This window comes from Equus asinus, chromosome 16, assembly GCF_041296235.1.
Source record: "Equus asinus isolate D_3611 breed Donkey chromosome 16, EquAss-T2T_v2, whole genome shotgun sequence".
NCBI classification, from domain to species: Eukaryota; Metazoa; Chordata; class Mammalia; order Perissodactyla; family Equidae; genus Equus; species Equus asinus.
This window is the reverse complement of record NC_091805.1, coordinates 29,936,619-29,954,848: the sequence shown is the minus strand read 5'-3', so window position 1 is coordinate 29,954,848 and position 18,230 is coordinate 29,936,619. Positions and strand designations below refer to the sequence as shown.

Below are 18,230 nucleotides of genomic sequence, written 5' to 3'. Positions count from 1 at the left end.
TAACAGGAAAAAGACTCTTTTTGTTTTATTCTGTATATCTAGAGCCTAGCAGAGAATTTAGCATCTGGCAGATTTTCAAGCATTTATTGAATGAATAAATTTCTATTCATCAAATTTAGTGTATATGCCAGGTATAAGGAGTTACAGAAATGGAGAATCAATGGGTGCTTAAAATGATATCAGATAAAAACTTATAAATCTTATGTGTTAACAAGAACATATGTTAAAGGTTTTCATTTTAAAGTAATTTTTGTTACTAAAGCCACATCCACAATTTATGATTTATCTATTTTGTCAACACTGTGTGTACTGTTCATCAAAATGAAAGTTGACAGGCAGTTTAATAAGCCTTAGGTTTATAAAGATAGCTGTGTGCTGAAAATACCAATCCTATCTAAGGTTTGAACTGGAAGCTTTTTCTCTAAAACTATACTGTGCAGAATACTGGTGCTATATGATAACTTACTCGGTGAAACTTTCTGTAAAACTATTGCAGCCAGTTAGTAGCAGTATTTTGATAGACCGGGATAATATATTTCATTGTACGGGCTTTCAGCTACATATTTTCTGCCCAAATGTTAACTGTTGCACTAGAAAATAATTTTCACAAAATGCATAATCATGACTGCCAATTTTTCCATGACTAACTATTCCCTGCCAGATGTTTCTTCAGTTCTGCTGAGTCACTTTTCCCCCCAGAACGCTGTGTTCCACTCCTGATTCCCTCTGGCTATTTTCCATAATTTGCCTTCTACCTGAATTGTGGGTAAAATGGCTTTGTTGCTCTTTTTACCATTTCACATGCATATAATAGTTTTATATGAATCACTCTCAGTTTCACCTACTATCATAAAGCTTAACCTATCCCTTTGCAGGGGATATTTAGATTTTGTATAATTTTTTCCAAAAAGTCATTAAGCCTTTCTCTACAAGGGAAGCTATCAACAGCCTCATAATATGACCGAAAATCTTCCGAATCATCCTAGAATTCAGTCTTTGAGAAAAATGCTAACCAGTTCCCAACTTCCACATTTGTTTTCTGCTCTTGAGCTACCTCCCCCCTTGATTAGTTTTTCTAGCTGTAGCAAGGATCATGTAGACGCTGGAGCTCGCTGTCAAGTGATGCCTAGCAACCCAGGATGGATCTGTATTTTCTTACCAATCTGAGCATTATGGAACACTCCTTGTCTGGCCACTAGACGGAAAAGTTTCAATGACAAATTTCATCTCTCCGATGCCAATAAAAATATGGGACAGCCTGCATGGTTCTATAAAGGATTCACTTATTCAAAATATTTTAAAAGCCTACCATGTGCTGGTAATAGTGTGAAGGGTTGAAAGATGTAAAGAAAAACCCAGGCCTTATTCTCCCAAGGAGTTCCAGTGGGGAAGACAGACATGAAACACACAGCTAAAATCAAGTCAGTAAAATTGGTGCGAGAACTATAAAAGCACAGAGGAAGGGGCCAGCCCAGTGAGGCAGTGGTTAAGTTTGCACACCTGGGTGCTCTTCTTAGGCTCCCAGGCGCAGATCTGAACACTGCTTACCAAGCCATGCTACGGCGGGGTCCCACTTACAAAATAGAGGAAGATTGGCACAGATGTTAGCTCAGGGCTAATCTTCCTCAAGCAAAAAAAGAGGAAGATTGGCAATAGATGTTAGCTCAGAGCGAATCTTCCTCACCAAAATAAATGAATAAATGAAAAGCCCAGAGGAAGGGCTGCGACATCACCCCAGTCATCTTCAGACTCACGAACCACATTTCATCACCAGTTATGCAAAGGTAACCAACCTCTTCTCCACATCTCCGTGCATGTGTGTTTCAAGGAATACCTCGTGGGATATTTCTGCTGAAGAACAGTGAGTTCCCCAGACTGCAAGTATTTCCTACACCAACTGCAGAGCATTGTTGAATGCCTGTAGATGAATAAATTTATCAAGGAAGCCCCGCTTATGACCCAGCCTGACTTCCATGCATTGGGAGAAGAAAGCAGGGTCGGGGAAAGAAAGCTCCTGTGGTCACAAGACCAGACATCGTGAGGTTAGGCAAGTCGGTTCACTCAGGCCAGCGGGCCGCAGGATCCTCATCTGTAAAGGGATGTCTGCAAGGTCCCCTCCAGCTCTCTGACGTTGCACGCTCTAATCATAAAGGGATCCGTTGGGCCAGCCTGATTGTCATTATAGTTAGGAACTTTTCAAACTTCTCAGAGTCTACAAGATGTATCATATAGGTGGGAACTTTGGTAACTGATAAGCTTGACTTTACTGAAGGGGGTAAGGAAAGGTGGGTAAGGTTGTTGAGTAATTTTAACAATCAATTTGTTCCTTTGCAATAAATATCAACAGTGAAATTTCAGGAATGTACTTCTAAGGGTGCTGAGCAGCAGCTGATCTAACACTCATCCGGCTACAGTCTGATCGACCAGGAAAAAGCCACCTTGCTATGAAATGTTATTTACCACAGCCAACTTTCTCCTGCTTCTTCTTGAAAATAGTAATAATTTTTAGCATTTTTCAAATCTTGAGGAATGTCATTCTATATTTACTCAAAAACCTATGCAAATACCCCAAAAATTCCTTTCTTCCCTACCTGATCATTTTAGTGAATATGCAAAATAAATCTTCATCTAATTTATCAACCTTTACAGCACCTTTTGTGCCATAATCTAATGTTAAACATATTTTCTTATGAAATTGCTGATTTTGACATTTGCTTAAAGCCGTTTATGATTTCAAGACAGTCAGTGGCTCCAAATGGAATCAATGACTCTGGAGACAGAGCAAGGATTCCTTGGAGCTTCTCAGCACTCGATGGAAGTGTCACATTATCTCCTACCTGCCTTCAACTCCAGAGTTGGAAGAATCACATTCCAGGTGGGGCTAAAGATCTGATAGGGAAAACCACTCAGGCCAGAGACTGCAAAAAGGATTGCATGACTTAGTTTTGCAGATATAAACTTTGTGGGTTTTAATGGTGGAAGAGAGCTCAAAGAGGAAACGAGCAAGCATACCTTTCAGCTCCAGGAAGGAAGGGCAAGAGCTAACCCTGAACCTGCTATTTCAGTTCAGGCAAAGGGAGAAAACACAAATTTTGCAAAGTTTTGTTTCTTTTAAAAGGAGTGTAACACTATGGCTCAGGAGGTCTTATGGAAATGTGTACACAGTATGCACTAAAATGCAAAGCCGATTTCCCTAGGAAAAAAGCGAGAGAGAAGGAGAGAGAGAAAAGACTGCAGTCTTCCCATGAACTCTCCAGTCTGTCTTGGAGGCAGCTAGACAGTAATAATGAACGAATGATCAGAAGAACTCTAACAACACTGTGTACAAATAATAGTTAACATTCTCTCGCCTGACAATTTTACAGTAAAGCTCAGAAGAGGAAGCCAAAAAATAATTCAGAAAAACCAAAACTTAAGACTAGGGGCAAGAAAGTCTAATTATATTTTTTAATTTCATTTTTGGTTTCTTTACATTCGAACGGAACTAACTCAATCCCAGAAATGTCGTCTTCAACGTGAGAACAATTCTTTTGGGAACCACAGGACTGCAGATGTCACGCTGGAATTCTCCCAGCGGCAAACTGCCAGGTTTAGGGTAGCTCTTCCTCGGTCACTAACCGGAGCCGGCCAGGGTTGCGTCTGGGCTAACTGACCTTCGGACCTGTGAGCAGACACACTTGCCTTCGCATCACCTTTAGAGAATGTGACCCACGCTAGGGGCCCTGTGAGTAGGAAGGCCAGGTCTCATAGCCTTCGGGGTAGAAGATGAAACCGCAGCTGGGAGCGGGCCCTCCTTCCTCACGCGGTTACTCGGCTGCAGATTCCGAGCTCCGCCCCCCGTGCACAAAGCGCTGGGAAACGCCCTCCCGGGCCCGCGGGAGCCGGAGCCGGAGCGGAAGCCGGAGCCAGGACTTTCTGTTAAACTCTGTAGGTGCTGCCCCTCCCACCGGCCGCGCATGTATCACCACATGCAGAAGGGAAGAAGAATCCCTTTCCTCCATTCTCGAGAGCTCCTTCCAATGCATCCCCTCTTTCTTCCTCCAGAACTGCTGCCCACTCAGCCTGGACGTCGGGGTCGCGGGCCTGGGTGGCCCGGGGGCTGGGGGCTCTTGGAGCCTGAGGGCCAGGGGGGCCAGGAGGCCTGGCTCTCCGCAATACCTGGAACCGCCAGGGGCCCCAGCGCAGCTCGGCGCTTGGCGGCGCGGTTGAATCACGCGTGACTCACCCCTTGCGGGTCTTGGAGTTTCCCACAGCAGGAGGCGGGGCAGGGGTGTGGAATCGCAGGGGCCGCCCACCCGCCGGCGAGTGGCCGGAGGGGCGGGGAGTGGGGAGGGGCGGCGGGGGCGGCCGCGGGGCTCTTTATAACGCGCCCTGCACGGGCTCCCGCAGACTCGGGGTTCCCTGCGCCCCCACACGCTCTCTGGTAGCCCAAGGGCGCCTCCAGCCCGACCTCCCCAGTCCACCCAGCCTCCTGGGCGCAGCGGCGTCCTCCGACCTCACCGCCAGCTCGTGGACATGGCGACCCTCGCCGGGTCCCGGGTGCCCTTGGCCGAGGCCGCCGTCCTTCGGACGCTCCTGCTCGGCTGGGTCCTCCTCCAGGTGGCTGGAGCCGCAGGTGAGTGGCATCCGCCCCCGAAGCCCTGAGGAACGCCGCCCGGATGAGTGGGGACAGCCCTGGCTGGCAGCCGGCTCGCCCTGCTGCCCAGAGGTGCCCCCAGCGCCTGCCGGACTCGGACGCGCCGCCCCAGCCCAGTTTGAATGAACCTGGGCGCCTGGGCGCGCAGGCGGGTTTTGGAGGGTCGGTAGTTCTCGCCTGGGACCCCGCCGCCTCTTCTGCTAGAGGTGCTGGTCCGGGCATCCATTGTTGCGTAGGTGGATTTTTGGCGCTCGGCTTTAAGTGTAGGGATTCCAGAGCTTCCCAGGAAGCCGCGACCTTGAAGGTGGTGGGACGTGGGTCCGCACCTGCACGGGTCGGCATGCAATGGCTGGATATTATCCTCCATTATATGTGCGCTACCCTTAATAAAAAGCGGCGCTCGGTCTTATCTTGATCGTCTTTGTTTTAGATTGGGTTAGGGGCAATCCTGTTGCAAAAGGTTGCTTGGGTTGGAGGGGGCACCACATGGTGCATGCCCCGTATGCCTACTCGGTGTGAGGGGCTGAGCAGAGACTGACCTGCTGAGTATCGGCGAAAGCATCCTAACTGATGTACATCCGACGGTGTGACAGGGTGCACGTCTGCCGGGGATCTGTGGAAGTTTCAATATAGAGACATTTTAGATGAAACACGGAAAAAGTCAAGATTTGGCTTTTTCGTTGTATGCTGCCCTATCTCCCTTCACATGTTTGGGTTTGCCGCTTTCCGTAACTTACCGAAAACCCTACTTGGCCCACTTGCTCTGGCGAGTTGAACCTTCCAACCCTACCCTTCCCAGCTGGACGTTGAACATCCCGAGAGGCTGATGGCTCCTGGGCTGTGTTCCAGGTCAAGTTATCACAGAGCTTCTTCCAGGAATAATTTCACACAAAGATTTCAAGATCCTTGCCTGTTTTCTTGGATTATAAGGTAGATCTTGCCACTAGGAAATTCTGGGTCTGGAAAAAATTTGAAGATTTTTTTTTTCTCTTGATAATTCAGTAGTAAAGCTTTTTGTGGTTGGAAGAAAAAAAAGTGAGGTTTATGGTGATGTGGGGGGCGCGTTTTCTAGCATCACCATGCAGTCAGGTGCTGAGAAGTTCATGTAATAAAAACTCTTTCTCTGTTATTCAAAGGCACTAGAGATGTAGTGGCAGCATATAATTTAACTTGGAAATCAACTAATTTCAAGACAATTTTGGAGTGGGAACCCAAACCCATCAATCATGTCTACACTGTTGAGATAAGGTAAGCTATGTTCAAAAAAAGAAAAAATAAGGTTTTTGATGTTTCCACTGTGCTGAATTCAAATGTATTTAAAGCTGATTAATGGATGAGATTATTTAACAGATGACAAAGAAGAAGGCTTTCATAGTAACTTGTTGGCCAGAGCCATACTTTGTCAAACCTGCAACATTTCCAGACCTCAAACTGATGGAACGTTCTAATTGTTTTTGGAGACGATGGGAAAGTTCATAAGTGGAGTATAAGCTGTGGAGAGGTGAAGCTTCCTGAGCAGGGGACACTGATAGATGTGGTTCTGGGTCAATGATAACTAATCTCATCTCAGCACGCACGTCTTTTTCCTTTGCTGTCTAGACTGTGAGCTGGGTCTAACGTGTTAGCGAAGAGGTGCGGTGGAGTTCAAATTATACCTGGCCCTTAAGCAGTGTTTGATTCATTAATCTTTGGACTCGTGAATCAAAATTCACTTGCATACATGATCTCAAAAGGGGTCAGATTCCTTACTCGCTAAGCCAGAAGGGAATACTCCTTGCTTTGCACCCTCAGCCTCAGGGCTGCTCTGCTCCTTCCTTCATCCTCAGATGTGATTGACAGCTCTCCCCAAGAGCCCGCAACTCAGCAGATTCAATCGAAATGTTGGACCGGTGCCACCTGTCTTCCTGGATAGTTTTCACCATATTCTTGGCAAGTTGTTGGTTTCTGAAATGTTCTAGAGGCTTGGTAGAGACCGTAATAAATAGGGGGCAGCTGCTGTGGAAATTATTTTAACACTAATTGTATAAAGGCACAGAAATATCCCAGGCTAAAATTAAAGGTGTTTTGCTGTTTTGTTTTGTTTTAGCTTGTGTCAAGCCTTCTATAGGATTATTAATACGACTCCTAAGTACGGAGGGGCTCTTTTAGGTGGATGTTCTTCTTTCTCAGAGTAAACTTGATGCCAAACCAATAAGGAAGAGAATTTGTGTGTGCATGCATGTATAGAGAGAGAGAAAGGAATTTCACAACCCAAGGCAATGATTATGGTTGAACTTGTCAATTCAGATTTCACTCGTTGAGAATTAGTAAGTAATTCCTGTGATACAGAGCAGAAGTTTATCTTAGTAGACACTTTTCCTTATGGATAGTGAAGATAAGATTTTAAGAGAAATGCTTACCTCCTTGTATTCAATCTTTTCTCTCTCTTTTTTTTTTTGTGAGGAAGATTGGCCTTGAGCTAACATCTGTTGCCAGTCTTCCTTTGTTTTTCTTGAGGAAGATTGTCCCTGAGCTAACATCTGTGCCAGTCTTCCTCTATCTTGTATGTGGGACACTGCCACAGCATGGCTTGGTGAGCAGTGTGTCAGTCCATGCCTGGGATCCAAACCCACGAACCCTGGGCCACTGAAGTGGAGCATGTGAACTTAACCACTACGCCACTAGCCGACCCCTCCTTGTATTCAGTCTTATGTTTGGTGAACATGTGGAAACATATTTATGATTTAACTGATTTTTAAACATAAGCCTTTGTTAACTCTAATTTCCTGGACTTTCCAAGGCTGCTGTTATTTAAGTGAACATGGTCCCTGATGTGTAAAGATTCCTAGAGCAGAGCTGCAGCTTGGGGGTGCCCATGGACATGGCGGTTCCCCATACTCTTGCCCCTGCACTAGAGGACCTATGAGCAGTCCCTGGGCTCCGGAGACCCACACCCTTCTGTGACCTCCCCCTGGGTAAATGGGCTTCCTGGGTGAAAAGGACCCCAGCAGTCATTTTATAGAAGAGGAGGGTGAGAGTCTGTTCATGACTGCACCCATGATGAGTGCCAGTCGGCTCTGGAACCCAGGACCCCCCAGGACCCCACGCCATCACCCCCTCAGGTGTGTCTGCCACAGACTATTGTGAGGGCCCAAAGCTGGAAGGAGGATGGGAAGCCATTCCCTCTGCATCTCCTCAGTGGGCCTCCTTCCCTCCGGGTTTCTCTTCCCTAAAGAAAGCACCGTAAGCTGCTGCTCCTCTTCCACACCCCCTACCAGCCTGTCCCCAGCCACGGGGCCCCACTTCTGGGCCTGAGGCCCCTCCTGGGAGCTCCGGCTCCATTTATCCCCTTTGGAAACTGGTTTCAGTAATGGTTGGGAGGTTGGCTCAGGTCCTAGCACTGAACCATCACCTGTAACGTGGGTTCCATGGGAATGTTCTGAATTCTAAAACCGAACTTCCAAAGCTTCCAGAAAACAACCTATTCCTAACTGGGGAGTCTGGATTATGTTGAAATTTTTTAGTAATTCAGGTGAGACTTTTATTATTTCCGAATCAGGAGGTTTGGCAATATCTACAGGAAGGCCGAAGGCTTTTAAAGTGTTGATGCTGGTATAGCGTTCAGAAGAACTTACTGCAGAAGCACCCTCGTTAGCTGTGCACACGACTTCACTGTTATTTTGGTGATCCAGGCGTTTGTACTGAATTTTGCCGTAGAGCACTGTGGTTCCCACGTGTGAGCTGGGAGGAACCGAATACTGGCTTTCTCAGCTGGAATGTGGCCACAGAGCCCAGCAGTCTCTCTCCTGTTATCGGAACAACTTGTTTACCATAGCAATGGAGAAGTATCATCCTGTTCTCATTTGCTTTTTAAAATAGAAGTGATAGAATTTGTTAAAATGCATTTTGATCATTCTGGCATTAAGACAGCCTCTCTGCTTTTCTCACAAGAAATTAGGGAAATCTAAGAAACCAAAATATTTCTGTATCAATTTTAATTTGTGAATTTTAGGACAAAGAATGTGTTTACCCGTACCCTCTTAGCTTAGTTGTTTAGTTCAGATTTTTAAAAAATACATATTGATGGTCCTTCTGTATGAATTTAGACAGTTGAATCCATCTGGCAGCTTGTTTCCCCCTGAATTCCACCTGTAAATGCAAACCATCTAAACTCAGCACGGCCTGGCCACCTCGAAGCCTGGTGCCTGGCAGGGAGCATGAGGCCGTGGAGCCTGGTACCAAGCAGACTGTGTTCACGTTAGGTGCTTAATGGAGATACTGGTGCTGGGGACTGGGAAGGGCAAGATCACTTCTAAGCAAGAGGATCTGGGGATTCCTGGGGCCAATGAGACTGGAGCGTGGCCCTGAATGACGGGTGGGGCTCTGGCGGTCGATGATGCTGAAGGGAAGAGCAGTGTAGCTGTCACTTAAAGTGGGATGGAAGTATGTGGATCAAGTTGCAGTGACATTTATCTATGAATTGTTTTGGTCCTTTAGAACAATTTCATCTTTAGTGTAAAGTTCTTTAAATCATTTCCTCTTCAATGACGTCTTACAAAAGAAGGATCTGTTCTTTAGTCTCTCAGACTTTGTTAGACAGATACTACCTGTGTTATTATCCTTTCATAAGAGGTGTTCACATCTTGTGAAAGTGAGGAAGGCATGTAGTATAATGAGATGAACAGACCCAGGTCTCACCTAGTTAGCTGTGTGACCTTGTCCAAGTTAGTGAGTGTCTCTGAGCTTCAGTATTCTCATGTCTAAAAAAGATCCAGTACCTTCTTGGAAGGATTATATCAAATGAAGTAATGGGTGAAGGGCCCAGTACAGTACTTGGTGTATAATAGATTTAATAAGTGTTAAATAACCACACTAATTATGGTCACGATAGAATGTAATATATAAGATATATAGACTCTATTATTGCTACATTGATTATATTCCACATGGAATAGAGAATGTGATATAATAAACAGAAAGTAATATGATGTAATATAATAAGTAGACTATACTGAATAATCGGGTCTTGATGGAAAATTCCTCTTTTTCCCACGTAACCTTGACAAATCGTCTACATTTTAAGGAAGATACTGCACAAAATGGTTAAGAGCGCAGACCCAGCAGTCAAACTGTTGTCTGGCTCCAAGACCAGCTGTGTGACTTTGGGCTGGTCCCCCAATCTCACTTTGCCTCAGTTGCCTGACCTGTCAAAACAGAGCATCTGAAGCGCTCAGCAAACCAGGGCCCTGGCAGAGACTGGTCATGGATGCTATTGTAACAAAACACTCAGCCAGCGAGCCATCTGTCCTGTTGGATGCAGGTCACCATGTTCCGTTTCTCTTCCTTCCTTCCTCCTGTAGCCCTAGACTAGGAAACTGGAAAAGCAAATGCTTCTACACAACAGACACAGAGTGTGACCTCACCGATGAGGTTGTAAAAGACGTGACAGGGACGTACATGGCGCGGGTCTCTTCCTACCTGGCAAACGCCACCAGTTCTGCAGGGGATCCTCCGTTCACAAACGCCCCGGAGTTCACCCCTTTCCTGGAGAGTAAGTAGCTCGGTTTGTAGTAACCTTTCCTTCTTGTTCTTATAAGCTTCTGAATATTCTCATGAGCTTGTGACCCTTAGGGGCCACTAGATAAAAAGTATTTATCCATAAACACATCTTCTCTCTCAGAAATGGGTAAGTGCTCATTGCTCATTCTGGATGTGATAGGAGGTTCACAGAATGTGAACTTTGGACTTGATAACAATGTCATCAAGTAACTTTCGCTACTACCTTGTCCCCAGACCCCCTACCAGTAACTGGCTGGATGCGGGCGGAGTTGGGAGTAGGAAATCCCCCAAGGCTGGGGTTTCAGCATTTCCCCACGTGTATTTAGGAGATTTTATATATATTTATATTTAAAATACACACACACACACACACACATCCTGAATTTTCTGTCCCATCACCAGACCAGTAATTCCAGTTCAGGGTTTGCCACAAATGATCCCAGATCCATGGGGAGAGTTTCCTTCTGAGCCCATGATGGGCTTGCTGACCTTTTTTAATCACTTGACTATGAGTTGAGTCCCGTGATGTGCCAGCACTTCCCGGCTGCTCCCAGCCTGGCTCCTTCCTGCTGGTTTTGAAAACATGGAATGCTTTTCTCGCCAGCCTTTGCCCCAGTAAGTTGACCTTAGCATCTAATAAGGGAATGCAGAGGTTTCCTGCCAAGTAGGAGATTTAAATGTTCTTGTCACGACCATGGTTCTAAACTAGGTGTTTCAAATAAACACATGCAGCACGTTAGGCAGTGTGAAGTCAGCTGCTCTTTTGGGAAGACTTCAAATGAAGGATCAGGATGGAAGTGTTGTGTCGTTGGTGCTTTTCTGACCACCCTGTGAGAACAGTTTCTCAGGCTGGGATGGTGAGAAGTGGGAGGGACAGTCAACCACTTTCCCCCTCTAGTATCTGCTTTGAGGGTGGAAAAAGGAGGCAGCCTTACCCCAGCTGAATCGGGCTGCCTTCCCTGAGCCCCTGTGTGCCTCTCCCGGCGCTCAGCCAGAGTACAGACCCCACACCCATGGCCACCCCAGGAACTCGGCAGCAACGTTGATGTTCATGCTCCCTCCATTGATGGCATCCTCACGATTTCCTTTTATAGTGAGGTTTTTGTAGACCACTTCAAATCCTTTGTGATGTGAGGTAGAAAATATTTCATGTATTTATTTTGCTTATGCTCACACATACCCACACATACTTGCATATAATTCGTGTTAAGATATTAGGATTTGTTTTACTGTTGTTTAACCAAAGCACATGAGGTAATTAAGCAGTTGCAGAGACCCAGTGGTTAAAACTAGTTCCTTGAGGTACCAAAAAACATTTCCTGGGCTTTCCCACAGCCCCTAATTTATTGTGTCTCAAATATGGAATCTTATGCAACTGTGGTCTTTAATACAGTAGCCACTAACCACATGTGGCTATTGAGTGCTTGAAAGACGGCTAATGCTGTAAGTGTAAAATACGCATTGGATTTCGAAAAAGATCTCAAAGTTTTTATATTGATTACATGTTGAAATGATACTTTAGCTATATTGCATTAAATAAAGTATGTTATTAAAATTAATTTCACCTGTTCCTTTTTACACTTTCTAATGTGACTACAAGGAAATTTAAAATTCCCTCTGTGGCTCCCATTGTGTTCCCACCGGACAGCGCTGCGATAGGATGTCTCAGGGCTCAGCTCCGGTGGCGCTGAGCTTTCTGCTGTCAGGGAGTTGAGTCTGTGCAGGTGTTTTATGAAGGATGACTAGCTCGTTATTAAGTGTGATAACTAAGTGGGATTCTCCTTTGTATAGAATTCTTTGGTTCCAGTGAAGCTCATTTTCTGTGTTTTAGCAAACCTCAGTCAGCCAACCATTCAGAGTTTTGAACAAGTTGGGACAAAACTAAATGTGACTGTCCAAGATGCGCGTACGTTAGTCAGAGTGAACGGCACATACCTGAGCCTCCGGGATGTTTTTGGCAAGAACTTAAGTTACATGCTTTATTATTGGAAAGCTTCAAGTACAGGAAAGGTGAGACTTCTTCATTTTTATGACTTGTTTTAAATCGTGGATCCTTGATTTTACAGCCCACCTCCTTCCCAGTTGAACCAGATCAGAACAAGGTGGTTGCGAGGGCGGTGGGGTGGAGGGGAGAGCACCAGCTGTCCTAGGTCCACCTGTGATTTTGAGCTGCCCTGTGACTGGACAGGCCTCCTTGGATAACCCAAGTGCTTCTGCCAAGGGCTGGACCAGGCATCTCTAAGTTTTACTTAGTTACTGAGGATTCCAGAGGCAGAATTTGTTTTCCGTCTAACAATCCTTCATTCTTCCTTTTTTCCTCTAGTGCAAATATCTTTTAAAGGGGCTAAATTGGCTTGGATGGGCCTAAATTGGATATCTTCAGTCTTAGAAAAAGCATCCTTAGCAGTTACAGCGGGAGCCGATTAGCCAAGTCACTTCCAATCCTTTATATGTCAAATGTGTCCACGCAGGCTTTTACTTCCACAGTGACTTAGTAAAGGGGAGAGAATTCACTCTGAGCCCAGAGGAATTAAGAACTCTATCTTTTAACAGAAAACAGCGAAGACAAACACTAGTGAGTTTTTGATTGATGTGGATAAAGGAGAAGACTACTGCTTCAATGTTCAAGCAGTGATTCCATCACGGAAAACTAACCAGAAGAGTCCAGAAAGTCCCATTGAGTGCACTAGCCAACACAAAGCCGTGTCCAGAGGTGAGTGGCTCTGTCCGTCATTCATCTGGAAGGCTTGGATGCCTTCAGAGGACCACCTCACCCTCAGAACCAGGAGAAACTTCCTTGGTTTTTTTGTTTTTGTCTTTTTGGGGATACTCTTACAATTTTAGGCGTTTAGAAATGTTTCTATGTTGTTCCCTTGTATTAGGAAGTGTTTTCTTGAGCGCCTACCGTGTGCTAAGCTCGCTGCTGAGTACACACACGTGTTTAGGATTTAGCATAAAGTCACAGATTTCTCTGGGCATTTTTTCATATTTGAATTCTGACCTTGGGGCCTTGGGGCCAACTTCTGGACCTGCTGCAGCAGCACCCACTAGACACTGTGAGCACCCATCATGGGCTGTTGCCACCGAGGATACAAAGTCCAACCGATGAAGGGAAGGGATTGAGCCTATCAGATATACCCATGTGCATGTGTGTGCCCATGGCCAACATGTGTGTGTCCGTGCATGTACACGCTGGGGCCCAGATACCACGTGAGGAGTGGTTCCTAACTGGAAGGGCTGTAGGTGTTCTGACACATACACGAGGCTGAAAGCCTATGGGTGTCCCTCCAGCTTTATAGAGGAAGTACTCTGAGTCCTTCCAGGGAACAAAAGAGTCGGAGCCTAGTAATGATGACCTAAGCTCCTTGCTAAGACAAGATTTAAAAGTTTAAAAACACTTTAAAATAAATTCTGTCCTGTTGATTGACGCTGACAGAAAGGAAGGGCTCTCCTTCCCTCTGGCCCTGCACCCCTCTGGGCCGTCGTACCCACAGCCCTCACATCCATCTTCCTAAAGCCAGCTTGGGTCTCGCGGCCTCTCTGTCTTTGTGCATCCCCAGATGGCTCTTCCCCGCCTCTTCTCTATCTGCTGAAATGGGTCCTTTGAGAACCGTTTCAAATGCCACCTCCACCCAGAAGCCTTCTTTTGCCCCAACCAGTTATCATCTCTTCTTCCCCTAAATCCTGCTGGCATTCTGTCTCTCTCTCTTTGCCCGGACAGTTCATCTTCTACTGTAGTCATTGCCACCAAACTCAGCATTATTTTTAGCCACTTGTTTCTAACAGCTGTTCTCGCTTCCATGTGCGTGTATCTTTTCTAGACTGTCAGCATTATCCAATTTATTAAATGGCCCGTTAAATGCTTTTTGCCATTGTCAATTGCCCTAAAACATCTAGGGTTTGACAAATTCTTTCCTAATCAAAATGTGTTGTGGTGGAAAGAGTGGAGGAAAAATTTCAAATTATGAAAAAGCAGGATGGTGTAACTTGGGGTTATGCCCTCAGTTCTGCCGACTGATAAGTTGACTTCGAGCTCTCTCTCTAAATTGACTTGGTACCTTTTATTTTTCAGAAACGTTAGTCGTCATTGGCGTGGTGGTGATTGTGGTCATCATCTCCATCATCATCCTGGCTGTGTCTCTGTACAAGTGCAGGAAGGTGCGATCAGGGCGCCTGGGGAAGGAGCATGCCCCCCTCCGTACTGTTTAAAGAACGCTCATGGGTGCTGCCAGCCCCCGCAGAGCTGATACTGCACTGTGACCAAGAACTTAAGAGAATAGAATATATGGAAACACAAATGAGTATTTGGGAACAGAACACCCTTGGGCTCAAAGAAAGCTCTTTATCCGACCAGTTCTCACAATTAGCATTCTGGTTTCCACGTGAGCATTAGACACTTTGGAATGTAATGAATGGTACAACCAATTCCGAGTTTTTTAAAATTGCTGTTTTAACACTATGGCACCTTTTGCACATATCATGCTTTAGACTGTATATTCTACACTCAAGATGAAACCAGGTCATCTAAGCAAAAACAAATGGACAAATGCCTTAAAAAATCCTGGGTGGGCTTTTGGAGAACTCTCGAGAGGCTGACTTCAAGCCACGTGGGAGAGTAAAATGGAAATTTGGGTGAACTTTTTCAACATACATCTGTCCTTTTGTAATATGGTGTTTAGGTTCTTCTTTCTTCTGAGTTCTTTTGGAGGTTCAAAATAATTGGCAAACTTTTCTATGAATGTGTTAAATGCAGAAGACTTCTGTTATGGGCACATCCCAACATGCATTGCAGTTTAGCACTTTACCTGACTTACATGCTGTTGATGAAACATTTGACAGCTGACGATGTTTTTATAGGACTACTATACAAACAAACTACGTAGAGTTTATAATTTAAGGTACTTTTAAGTTTCCATGGTCAGCATTGTATATATTTATATAATTTTTAAAAAGGTTTTATATATGGGGATTTACTATTTATAGAGGTAATATTGTTCTGTTTGTATATATTGAGATAATTTATTTAATATACTTTTATATAAATAAAGGTGACTGGGAATTGTGACTATTGTATTTGTTATGTCTTCTATTTATTATTTATGATTTGGTCTTTATTAGTTGGCTCTGCTGCAGTAACAAATGACCTTAAAATTCTCAGTGACTTACCACAAAATTATCTTTATTTTTAACTCACATGACAGTTTGGTGGTTGTAAGTCGACTGCAGCTTTTCTTAATGTTCTCATTCTAGGACCCAAACCAAAAGTGAAGTCCCTATTTGGATGAGGAGAGAGGGAAAAGCAAAGAACTCTTAGAAATAGGCAGCCACATCTTCCAGCTGTAAGCCGCCTCTTAAAACTTCTTTTCCATTCTGGCCCACTGTCGCTTCTGGTTGCGTGCCTCTGGCCCAAGAAAGATACAAACAAGCCTGACAATACTCTGCCTATGGGAGGTTACCACAAGTCACACGGCAGCGGGCAGAGATGTATAGCGTTACAGGGAAGGGAGAAAACGATCCAGTCTCCTGCACACTTAGCATTAGTTTTCATGGGCATTAGCTTGAGTTGTGGGTGAAAGTTGGAGAGGAGAAAGGAAGAAAAATTATTCTGATATTGTCTTGAAAGAAAGTCGGATAAAAGGACAATCTAAGATAGATGAGCAGGGTCTCTAGAGTTAATTAAGAGCAAACTAGATTGAGCGCTCTTTGTGGGCTGCACTGGGTCTGTCTCATGTTCACTGCCTCTTTAGGGTGGCCCTGCCCGTGGGTTCTTAGTTGTGGCTGAGTTGAGTTGACTTCATTACCTCCCTCCAGAATGTGGAAACAGTGAGTCCTCCATTCAAATGCAAATAAAATATAGCAGAACAGTCTTGATCTCACAGCTGTATTGGAAGAGGTTTCTAACGAGAGATGAAAATGAGATTCCTGGCACCTAGTTGGGCCACAACTGCATTTGCTTCCCATGGTGGAAGGCTGGGCCAGCGCAATCCAGAAAAAGCATCTTGATGGCACACCCATCTGGAAGTGACCCCACCAAGCAGACACTGAGCGAGCGGTAGAAGAAGCAAGGGCTTGGTTCACCGTCCAGCTGTTCATAAATTTTAAATCCACTTTGTCTCTTTGCTCCAAAGAACTCTAAGCATTGTCAATAAAGCCCTAAGCAAGAATTGTCTGGTATAACATCACATTCTAAAGAATGGACAAGACAAAACTTTGATGTCCCAGTAAAAATGGTAGCCTGAGAGAAGAAAAAAATGGTAGAAACTTTGGAGACATGAAGGGAAACAGACCACTGGTTGGGTTATTGGGTTGGTTTTGTTGATTTCTTGCTATAATCAATCTCTGTCGATCCTGGAGAGGCTGCATCGTACACTGTTGCGGCGTTTTGTCGTGCCAGAGAAGGGGGGGCGGGTGCAGCAGAGTCAACAAAAGAGAGGCTGGCGTGGGGGCATGTCCTGAAAGAAGCTTGTTTTGGCCATTATCTTGCATTCCTGCTCTCACGGGGCTGTCAGGGGAAAAGGGCTCAGTATGCTGCATGCGGGCTGGAACAGCTCCCCAGAGAGGGCGTCTGACCAGCTGACGGGGCGTTTCCATCAGGCTGCTCTTTCTCTGCCAGGAATAATTACAGCATTATGGAATTCTGTGGCCTCATAATCTAAGGAATTTGAATGGTCCCACTAAAGAAAGTACTGGCAGAGTAGAAGCAGGTCTCGGGTAGTAATGAGGTGTCTGGCTGTTCACAGGGAAGGAATTCATTACAGATTCGAATGAGGCTGCACTGCAATGATCAGGAAGCTTCAGGACTGAAATTTTAACCATGCCTCAGGTTTCCACACCTCTCTTTATAGCTGACACTAAACAGCTGCTGTGAAAATCCACACCGTAATTAGCCCTGGAGCGGAAAACCAGACCATAAATTGTTGGCTGTATCCAGAAACTGCTGCCCTGCAATGGGCCACATTATACTGCCTCACTTATCCTGGCCCTTCATGTAGCCACAAAGCTAATTGTTAGTAAACTAAACTTTTGTGCTTTGAAGAGAGATTTTTACCATCTTAAATTATTTTTACCATCTTAAATTATTGACCAAGTTTCACAAGAAACTAATACTTGTGAAATCCAATGACATTTTACCTTAGCCAATGGCCTATAATCTAAGTACCTGTCTGTTAAAGAAACAAAGGAACAATTATTATCTCTATCCATCAAATAGCAAGTAAACTCATTCCCAGATGCAATTTGTACCTGTTCTAGGACATGTGTACTTAGCATGTGTTATCTTTGTCCAGTGGTGGCCTGAGGACGTTTAGTCCTGTTACAATGTGACTTTGTCCACATGCTTACAGCGGACACTACTCTTTTCCCGTCGCCCCTGCTCATCTGGATTTGCCAATCAGCGCATTCCTTCAGCACAGCTGCAGAAATTGGTTTTGGGGCAGGCATGCGACCTGACCTAGTCCAGAAAGGGTGAATCTCAGGGTTTTCTCTGGGAATACTGGGCTACTCTCTTAGTGAACAAAATGAAGAAACACGTAGCCACAAGAGCTGCTGGCAGTCATCTTGAGACCACAAAGGGAGCCAGCCTTAATCGGAGCTGACATATTGCAGAGTGGACGAATCGGTGCAGGGTGATGGAAAGAAACTAAGTCTTTGGCGACATCGCCAAGCTGCTGGATCAAGCTTTGCCCCACTCGTGGACTTTTCACAGGACATAAGTCTATTAATTGTTTAAGCAAGTTTGACTCGGGTTTCCTTGACTTTTTTGACTTGCAGTCAAAAGCACCCTAATTGACCAGAGAGTAGAAACACAGAGGACAAAAGCTGCCTATAACATAAGCTTATAATATAAAAAGCTTATAATGTAAAATAACACTCTATTTTCATGACCTCTCAGCTATTAAGTGACTTTGCCCTGACATTATCCCTTCTTTCCAGCACTATCAAGTTCTCTCTCTTTTTTTTTCCTTCCCCAAAGCCCCAGGACATAGTTTTCTATCGTGGCTGTAAGTCACTCTAGTTCTTCTATGAGGGACGCCGCCACAGCATGGCTTGATGAGTG

The 18,230-nt window shown here is 45.0% G+C and overlaps 1 protein-coding gene across 1 annotated transcript; it reads left to right on the top strand.

The window, feature by feature from the left end:
* The first annotated feature begins 4,326 nt into the window (after nucleotides 1–4,326).
* Nucleotides 4,327–15,239, top strand: F3 (coagulation factor III, tissue factor). Its single transcript, XM_014836346.3, has 6 exons — nucleotides 4,327–4,615; nucleotides 5,773–5,884; nucleotides 9,976–10,166; nucleotides 12,006–12,184; nucleotides 12,728–12,887; nucleotides 14,247–15,239. The coding sequence occupies exons 1-6, from the start codon at nucleotides 4,516–4,518 to the stop codon at nucleotides 14,381–14,383; spliced, it is 879 nt and encodes a 292-aa protein (XP_014691832.1). The 5' UTR covers nucleotides 4,327–4,515; the 3' UTR covers nucleotides 14,384–15,239.
* The last annotated feature ends 2,991 nt before the right edge of the window (nucleotides 15,240–18,230 follow it).